General features: G+C 46.6%; 1 protein-coding gene across 8 annotated transcripts in view; it reads right to left on the bottom strand.

Moving 5' to 3' along the window:
• NF2 (NF2, moesin-ezrin-radixin like (MERLIN) tumor suppressor) overlaps nt 1-8,604 on the bottom strand; it is a 95,424-nt gene extending 86,820 nt beyond the window's left edge. For 5 of the 8 annotated variants that reach the window (XM_073313224.2, XM_073313223.2, XM_073313228.2 and 2 more), the window contains exon 1: nt 8,018-8,603. In XM_073313224.2, the coding sequence (XP_073169325.1) occupies nt 8,018-8,131 (114 nt within the window). In that variant the 5' untranslated portion in view covers nt 8,132-8,603. Of the gene's footprint in view, nt 1-8,017 lie in introns of all 8 variants that reach the window. The other 3 variants (XM_073313220.2, XM_073313221.2, XM_073313225.2) reach the window with 2 other exon arrangements.
• Between the last annotated feature and the right edge of the window lie 1,548 nt (nt 8,605-10,152).

Consider the following 10,152-nt stretch of genomic DNA (forward strand, 5'->3'; position numbering starts at 1 on the left):
GATAGCATCCTGTCTGGCAAGAACTCACTTATCAATAGCTGGGATGTGAAAGCCTCACTTCTGTATTGTTTTGTCATTATAGTTCCCACTTTGCTATTGTTTGTCTATATAATCTCTGTCTGGTTCTGTGATTGTTTCTGTCTGCTGTATAATTAATTTTGCTGGGTGTAATCTAATTAAGGTGGTGGGATATAATTGGTTAGCTAATCATGTTACAATATGTTAGGATTGGTTAGTTAAATTTCAGTAGAATGATTGGTTTCAGAGTAACAGCCGTGTTAGTCTGTATTCGCAAAAAGAAAAGGAATACTTGTTAGTCTCTAAGGTGCCACAAGTACTCCTTTTCTTTTTAGTAGAATGATTGGTTAAGGTATAGCTAAGATTATTACTATATAAATTAGGGGCAAACAGGAAGTAAATTGGGATTCAAAAATAAGGAAAAAGGAACTTGTATTTAAGCTTGCTGGAAGTTCACCCCAATAAACATTGAATTGTTTGCATCTTCGGACTTCGGGTATTGTTGCTCTCTGTTCATGCGAGAAGGACCAGGGAAGTGGGAGAGTGAAGGAATAAGCTCTCTAACACTGGGTTGATCTGATTTTCTAGTGTAAACCAGCCCTAGGTCTCCATCCTTAATATGCTGCTGATTAATTAAACTTCACACTTCAATGGCCATAATGAAAGTAGAAAGCAGGGAGAGAGGGTGGGTTTGTGCCTTTAATATTTCCCTAAACAAATTAAAAGCTTTAAAATAAAACCCCAACTGTATTTATTAAGTTTTATAGTGTAAAAGACATTAAGCTTCCATTTCTAGGAATTATTACAGATTTGGGTTTCATTTAGAGGAGGTTTAATCTCCGAAAATATACATCTGGGAATTGCTATGGGGCAGATTTAAAACAGAATTTATTTAAAGAAACCAAAACTAGTGCTCTATGAGGTTTAGTATAAAATGAGAGGAGGAGCCCATGAGAGAGCCTTATACAAAAAATTATAAAAAGTATGCCCTGTGAGGTATCATTTGAAAAGTCAATCTGCTGAACATTATTGCTCTGGTAAAATACATGCATCAACATTGTATGTGGAGTTACAAGATTCTACTTCGTATCATTGCTGTAACATGCTCCAAGTTTAAGAAAAGCAGGCTCAAACAAGTGTTCAGAGACAAAGACACGTTAGCATCCCAGAGCTGTCACGGCTTAAGCAGCCATTCTTCAGCAATAGGGACCATTCAAACTTCATGTCCTGCATGACCTGCATCACCATGACTCAGCAAGGATGTTTCTAGCACAAGAAATTAAGTTATAAAGGGAGAGGACTTCACATCTCCTCCTCCCTTCTCTCTGCTCATATTATTAACTACTCTGAAAAAACTGAAGTAAGGAGAAGTGGTCCCAGGCTGGAAGGAGACCCAGCCTGTAAAATTTACTACAGTGTATAGCAAGACAAACCTTTGCTTTTAAGTTCATTTAGCTTGTTAAATATTAGCTTGCATATTACTCTTATTTCTTTTGTAACCAATCCTGACTTTTATGCATCATCACTTGTAATCTCTTAAAATCCATCTCCCTGTAGTTAATAAACTTATCTTATTGTTTTATTTTATCCAGTATGTTTGGATTAGAGTATGTGGGAAACGCTATTTGCATATATTATTGGTGCATATATCATTTTCCTTTGATGAAGTGATGGGCTCAAATTCTATGAGCTTGTACTGTTCAGAAAGGTACTGAGCAGCACAAGACACACATTTCTGGTTGACAAGGTTGGGAGTAAGAATCTGCAGGTGCCACCCTGTATGTAAATCATTAGTGATTCCTCAGCACGCTCATGTATTTTGCTGGGAGTGAATTTGCACGCTGAAGGCTGTGGAAGTAAGTCAGGAGTGGCTGTTCTGACAACAAAGCAGTGTAAAAGGCACCCCAGGCTAGAGACTTAAGGGGACACCAACGGTCAACAGTACAGATTGTACCTTGGGGAATGTCACACCCACAGGGGTCAGAGGCACTTAATTCATTTACATTTAAAGGCTTTGAGATTTTTGGATTAAATGCGCTAGAGAAAAGCAAAGAAATATATTATTCCCACAAAAAAGACCTTTTAAAATAAGAGTTAAGTTTGTTGAAGTTCATTTCCCAGAAACAATACAAAGCATGTAAGCAAGTGAATGGGACAAGTGAATGGGAAGAGTAAGAATAAATCTGCACCCTACATTTCTCCCATGAGAACAAATCTCTAGGAAGCCACTGCACTGGCAGTTTCATTCCCTCACCACAAAGTCTTGCTGCTTTGGGGTGTGACCATCCTTCCAACCCGAAGACAGACTCTTCATTACAGCTCTGCATGTGGATGGGTTTCCAGGACAACCATGTGGCAGTTAGTAGCTGCATATCATTCTTTCACCCCATGTCCCAACAATCTTTTCAGGGTTCATTCCAGGATCCACATCAAAGACTCAAATTGCAGCAGACTGCTTTTGGCTGGTGGGTAGTTATCAAATCCCCTGCAGCTAAACATAATCCCTCCAACATTGCTTCTAGCCTGGAAGACAAGGGATGATGGTGGAACGCAAGCTCTTGTGCCACCAGGCCACAAGTCAGCTCCCTTCACTTGTTCCTTCCCCACAAAGATAGGGCTCCCCAACAACAGCAGCAAAGGATTGCAGCCGAGTTCCCGCAGGTCCTGCTTTTATAACAGCACTGACAATTCTTGTCAGTTTCTTTGTGTGGTTTCAGGAGAGGCTGTGGAAGTTTATCTGCAATGATAAAAATAGGGCTTCTTTAGCAGAAGCGTCCCTGAGGAGTCATTTGAAGATGCAAGACTTGCCAGTTCAAATCCAACCCACATTGTTATCATCATCCACAGCCTATAGGAAGTGACAAGTTTTCACACTATAGAAAGCCACTACATAGGTTATTAACTGACATTTTTACAGGGAGACAAGAAGACAACTCCCTCTTTGTCCCGGAGGGGAAAGAGGTGTCCTCCAAAGCAAGTTTGAGAAATACTGTTGAGGAAAGTTTGCATTGCTATGGTCTATTAGCTCTACCTCTTCTGGGGATTGTGGATTTCATTCTCCAGGGCCATTAAATGACATTTTACAAATGATAAAAACATACAAGGCCAAACTCACCCTGGCATAATTGCGTTGGAGTCAACCGAGTTACAGCAGACCCATGACTCTTTTTTTAAACTACTTGTAAAAAGGTTGCGGTTTTTTAAATGGAGGGTAACGTCAGCTTCCTATTATCCCATGCCCAATTTAGAAGTCCACCGGATCATTAGAAAACACAGCAATATAATGAGTTAGGCTCATGAGGGTTAAATATCAACCACAAAGAAAAAACAGTGTTTATGAACTATTATGAGCTAGAAAATGGAAATACTGAAGAAACAACAGATGGAAAAGGAAGAGAAAGCCGTAATAAAATCCCTTTAGCCTACACATCTTCTTGAACAATTTTCAGCTAGTAGAGAGGCCCAATAAGCCATACAAGATTTGAAGGCTTTGTTTATCATTGTCACAGGCAGCATTTGATCAGTCATTCTAGGAGCTGTTAGATGTGTTAGATTTAAACTACACCAGCCAGTATAACTCAAGCTCTACAAAAGCCAATTCACTGGTTGCTCAGTAGCAAGTGCACAATAAACGAGTTACAAAGTTCTGTTCCTTTAGTGTATAGCAAGGGAGGGGCGAAATGCGTGGCAGCCTTTGGTATATCTAAAGAGACACAAGTGACTCGTAAATTCAATCTTCAGAAAAAAGGTATTTTCACTGTATAATGTAACAACCCTCAGAACTAAGACTTGCTAAAACTTTCCACCATAGGTTCTTGAAAATGTTTGTTTATATTGTCCTTTTTTCACTGCAAGAAATGTGAATCATAAAATATTAGGGTTTGAAAAGACCTCAGGAGGTCATCTAGTCCAATCCCCTGCTCAAAGCAGGACCAACACCAACTAAATCATCCCAGCCAAGGCTTTGTCAAGCCAAGCCTTAAAAACCTCTAAGGATGGAGATTCCACCACCTCTCTAGGTAACCCATTCCATTGGTATTGTATTTGAAGTGGTGAAGGAATTCCTGCATTCAATTCTCTGGATTTATGAAGCCTATTAAAAGACTGTTCTGAAACAAACAAAAAAAAAACAACCACAAAAAAAAAAACAACCACAAAAAAAACCACCTCTTTTTGTCCCCCCTTACTGAAAAACTCTCGTTTGGGGCTCAAGTTTTCCATGCTTGATCTTAGCTGAAACATGATATATTTATTTAAGAACATATGGAGAGAAACCATTCAATTGTTTGTAGTTAAATTAGGCCAAGGCACGGGTGTTGGATATTAACTTTCCTTATTCTTAAAGGTGACTCACAAATAGGGGGAAAAAATGGGTTTATACCCTCTCTGTTCAGGGTGGGCATAAAGGCCTGAAAAGTGGCCTTTTTTAACTAGGGGAGCTACTATTTCTTAGAAATAAGTAATCTCAAGTCTTCTCTTCCCTTTTCTGAAGGTCTTCGTGGAGGACCAGAGAACACACAAAGCTTTCTCAGACCTTAACTGAAGGAGGAGAAGAGTTGAATTTTTAACAATTTTTTTCTTTCTTACTGTTTATCAATATTTGAGTTAAACAGGAGATGGGGTTTAAAAAAAAACAAAAAAAAAACAAGAGAGTTTTTAAGCAGTGTCTTTCCTCTCTCAATGGCTCAGACTGAGGAGGATCGCAGATAGTGTCCCCCAAGGCAGTATATTATAATTAAGGCTAAGATTTTGTCACAGATATTTTTAGTAAAAGTCATGGACAAAAAGGAAAAATTCACAGAAGCCATGACCTGTCCACGACTTTTACTAAAACGATCCATGAAAAAATAGGGATCTGTGGGTCCCCATACCACCTGAAGCAGGCAGCTGCACAGCCTGCAGCAACTGGGGTCTGTGGGATACCTCTGCCGTCTGCAGCTCCGAGGGCCCATGGCAGCCAGGAGCTCAGGGTTCCCCACCACCAACTGGGAGCTCGGGGGTTCAGGGGTACCCCATGGCAGCCAGGAGTTGTGGGGTACCCTCCTGCCTGTGGCAGCTTGGAGCTCTGGGGGCAGCGGGGGACCCTGCAGCTCCCAACCATCGCAGGCTGAAGTCATGGAGGTTGCTGGAAGTCACAGATTCCATGACTAAATCATAGCCTTAATTATAATTGCCTCGAAGAATAAGAAAAGCACTCAAACTAGAGACAGTGTGCTAGGAGTACCTAGGGAGAGCGAGCAGCAGAGTGGCCCCAGTACACAGCAACAACCTGACGTGAGTATGATGAGGAATCATAGAATCATAGAATATCAGGGTTGGAAGGGACCCCAGAAGGTCATCTAGTCCAACCCCCTGCTCAAAGCAGGACCAATTCCCAGTTAAATCATCCCAGCCAGGGCTTTGTCAAGCCTGACCTTAAAAACCTCTAAGGAAGGAGATTCTACCACCTCCCTAGGTAACGCATTCCAGTGTTTCACCACCCTCTTAGTGAAAAAGTTTTTCCTAATATCCAATCTAAACCTCCCCCACTGCAACTTGAGACCATTACTCCTCGTTCTGTCATCTGCTACCATTGAGAACAGTCTAGAGCCATCCTCTTTGGAACCCCCTTTCAGGTAGTTGAAAGCAGCTATCAAATCCCCCCTCATTCTTCTCTTCTGCAGGCTAAACAATCCCAGCTCCCTCAGCCTCTCCTCATAACTCATGTGTTCCAGTCCCCTAATCATTTTTGTTGCCCTTCGCTGGACTCTCTCCAATTTATCCACATCCTTCTTGAAGTGTGGGGCCCAAAACTGGACACAGTACTCCAGATGAGGCCTCACCAATGTCGAATAGAGGGGAACGATCACGTCCCTCGATCTGCTCGCTATGCCCCTACTTATACATCCCAAAATGCCATTGGCCTTCTTGGCAACAAGGGCACACTGCTGACTCATATCCAACTTCTCGTCCACTGTCACCCCTAGGTCCTTTTCCGCAGAACTGCTGCCTTCAAGTGTAATTATACACCTTCTAGCGGTCAACTAATAAAACAGATGGAGGCCCAAACCAAGTCTGGAGACAACCACCTGCCAGGAATCTCAGCAGCCACCCCTTCCAGTAGTTGCAGGTGGAGACTTCTCATCAGAGCAATGCCTCTGGAATAATCTGATGGACCCCTCCAAATCCTCCCTCACATTGTTTGCATCATTCTCCAGATAGCAAGTGCCTGGATACTGTACATTCTTAGGACTCCAGTTTAGTGACATGTTTTGCCTAGGAACAGGTTATTTATACTGCACTAATGCCCACAGGCCTGACTCAGGATCAGGGCCCCATCATGTTGTGAAGACACTCAAGAAAGGTCACAGCCTATGGTTGGTCTCTATTACTGCCCTCCCCGCACCCCCTTGGATACTTCATCCTGCTTCTGTTTGGAACTGCATCATGCAGACTGCTAGCACCACACAGCTGTAGTGCCAACTTACAATGGCAAATCACTAGGTCTGCTATGGGCTTTGCAAAATGTGATCTCTGGAATTTGCTGTCTGCTAGCTAGTAAGATCAAAGCAGATAATCATTTGCATTTTCATATCAAAGAAAACACTTCTGGAGCAGGCTAAAGTAGTGATGTTGCTGGGGTGATAATGAAGGGGATGAAAGGCCAAATGCATATGGATACTAGAGCACTCATTCAAAGTTTGTCCTTTAGAGTCCCCAAAAGATATTTCAAGTCATCCAAAAACCTCATGTAAATGAAAGAGTTATTTGTTCACCGCTTTCTGCTTACCTATTCTACACAGAGTACCTGCAAGCTATTCTTCTTTAGGGGCTAGAGGAGAATAAAGTACCTAATTTAACAGCATAATAGGGGGCGACCCAGAGCCGACTGTTGTTCTGCAATATAATCAGAGGAATTATTTTTGACCCCACCCCCAATTCCTTTGCTCAAGGATGTGTTGTACCATATTCCAGTAGCGGTTGGGACTCACAAGAGAATTGCATCGAGGAACCTTCTGTGCAAAGACATGACTTCCCCTCTTCTATATTATAGTGCAGGACCCTGGAACCTCCCACAAGACACGACTGCATCCCCTCAGCTATATCACAGCACCCAGAACCGCGGGCACTGAGACATGACTGCATCCCCTCTGTTATATCACAGCACAGCACCAAGGAACCTCCTGCACTGAGACACAAGTGCTTTTACAGATCCAGACTAACAAGGCTACCCCTCTGATACTTATATGCATACAGTTTCTATCCCAACACATCTTTTGCGTAAGACATTACACTTCGATGCTAGATTAACAATGGATTCCTAGAGGGCCTCCCTGTAGTCTTCCAGTGCCTGTACAATGCAGGCAAATGAAAAACAGCACCATTTAGGAACAGGGCTTCCTAAACAAAACAGATGCAGGTGGCCGTGAGTAGATCCAAGGACATTCAAATTGAAACCCTGCATGTTCCATCTTTGGCTACAAACACCTTCATCTCTCCAGAGAAACTCTGGAGGATCTGTATTTAGCTAGCAGCTCCCCACCACTGGTAGACAGGAAAATCGGGGGGGGGGGAGGGCACCAGAAAGTGGATTCAGTGGGGAGCACTCTTCTGTGATTTACCAATGAGCCTGAGCCCCAACAGGAGGCAACTGGCCGTTTGTGGTGCTGGAAGTACTATGCTTTAGATGATATCAAGCCCCTTTCTGTTCAATAAAGTTCACACACAGCTTTTCACAGGGGTGTGCTAGCCCGGCATCCTGATCAAACTCCACCTTGGGTAGCTACGTTTCGCCTCCCTCCATGCCCCCTGCAGTCAAGTGGTCACGGCGTTCATCTCCAGGGCCTGCCCCAAACCACCGCGTGGCACGGGGGGGCCGTGCGCTGCCCAGCCGCGGCCACGCTCCACCCCAGCAGCGGGCTCCCGGCGCCGGCCCAGGGATCCCGCTGGCGGCGGGCGGGGACCGGGGCGGGAGGCGCGGCGTAAACCCCGCTGCCCCCGGCTCGCGGCGGGCGGGTACCTCGCAGCTGAACTCCATCTCGGCGTCCATGGTCACAATCCGCACGGTGAAGGTTTTGGGCTGTTTCCTCTTCAGGGAGCTGAAGCTCATCCGAGAGGCGATGGCGCCGGCCATGGCGAGGCGCTGGGGAGTTCGGCCCCCAGGGCAGGACCCCCCCCGCTGCCCAGCAGCCCCAGGCCCCTACGGCAGGCTCAGCGGGCCAGCCGGGGGGCCGAGCCGGGGCCGGCCGCAACCCAAGGCCCGAGCAGGTCCGCCAGCCCCCCCGGCCGGCAGCGGGGGGCAGCGCGAGGCGAGCGGGGGCAGGGGCGTAGCATAAGCCTGACTCCGGGCCTCAGCTCACCCCAGCGCGGCTGCCCCGAGAGCTGGGCGGCCGGCGGAAGGGGACCGGGCCCGGGACGGGGGGGCGGAAGGGGACCGGGCCTGGGGAAGTCGGGGCCCCGGCGCGCGGCGCAGGCGGCCTCCCAGCTCCGGCGGCCGCTGCGGGATCGGGATCGGGATCAGGCCCGGGCGGGGGCGGCGAGAAGCCGAGCCGGGCAGCAACCCGCGCTCCCTGCCTCACACAGCGCCGCTCGCCTCAGCGGGCACACCCTAACCCCACCGCTCTCCGCCATTGGCCAGCAGCGGGACAGAGCCCTTCCTCCCGCCTCCTGGAGGGGCATCGCAGCCAATAGGACCTTCCGCCCTCCTCGACGGCGGAGCTATCTAGACTTTGACTGGCTGTTGGCGCTGCCCTGCGCTAGCCCTTGGTTCCCCTAGGGTCCCGCCTTCCCAGCAGGATTGATTGAGAGACCGCGGCAGGCCCCTGGCGGGAAGGCGAAGCACGGGCTCTGGCTCCCCCTAGTGGTGGCCCTAACCCTGCTCAGCCCTGCGGTGCCGTCCGTGACAGTGAACCGGCAGGACACGTCGCCGCAGCGCCACGTGGGCGGGGCAGGGGGGCGGGAACAACTGTCCTGGGGGGGGGAGGGGTCGGATCACAGGAAACCCCTGGGGACCTGCTCCCCCATGTGCGGAGACGACTTCTAACCCCCTTCCCTGCTAGCCTGGGACTCCAGAACCTTGCCCGTCTGAGCCAGACCCGCGAGCCTGCTGCAGACCCCGACCCAGGTCTGACCCACGGCCCCCACGGGCTGCAGGCTTAACTGATGTTATATATTATAACACCAAGATGTTCTAGAATATAGAACGTATATAATGTCTTCTGCATTTTCCACGGCATGCATCCGATGAAGTGAGCTGCAGCTCACGAAAGCTCATGCTCAAATAAATTGGTTAGTCTCTAAGGTGGCATAAGTCCTCCTGTTCTTTTTGCGACTACAGACTAACACGGCTGTTACTCGGAAAACAGTAGAAGTGATTACAGATGAAATTTCACCCTCAGATGCTCCAGTAAGCTTCTTTTACAGACTAGACTTCTTCTAGTCTGGGTCCAGCAATCACTCCCACGCCTGTGATTACTGTCCTTTGATCCAATCTTTCAGGTAAACTTTGGGGGTTGGGAGGCTCTCTCTTGAGCCACCTGAAGACAAAATGGAGGGGTCTCAAAGGGGCTTAGATAGTCTCTCTTGTGGGTGAGACCCCCTCCTCTCTCCTATCCAGAATTCAGCTCAAAGATGGAGTTTTGGAGTCACATGGGCAAGTCACATGTCCATGCATGACTGAGTTCCTTACCAACCAGGCAACATTTCTGGGAAAGCTCAGATGTGGATTGGCATCTCCAAGTTCATTGTTGGCTTAAGTGTTTTTTGATTGGGCACTTACTGAGAATAGTCTTCTCAGGAAGCTGACCAACTGCTTCACTGAGGCTACTTAAACAAGTACATAGCCAATTTTCATAACTTTCAATTAAAAAAAGTGATACATGCATACAAATAGGATAAATAGAAAAGGAGTACTTGTGGCACCTTAGAGACTAACCCATTTATTTGAGCATAAGCTTCCGTGAGCTACAGTTCACTTCATCGGACGCATACTGTGGAAAGTGTAGAAGATCTTTTTATACACACAAAGCATGAAAAAATACCTCCCCCACACCACTCTCCTGCTGGTAAAAAGATTCAGTAGATCATAATCTTTACAGAGATGTTACATGGCATATGTAGCGTAAAAACATATTCCAGTTATGTCATATATACATT

The sequence above is a fragment of the Lepidochelys kempii genome, chromosome 15, assembly GCF_965140285.1.
Source record: "Lepidochelys kempii isolate rLepKem1 chromosome 15, rLepKem1.hap1, whole genome shotgun sequence".
In the NCBI taxonomy this organism is placed as follows: domain Eukaryota; kingdom Metazoa; phylum Chordata; order Testudines; family Cheloniidae; genus Lepidochelys; species Lepidochelys kempii.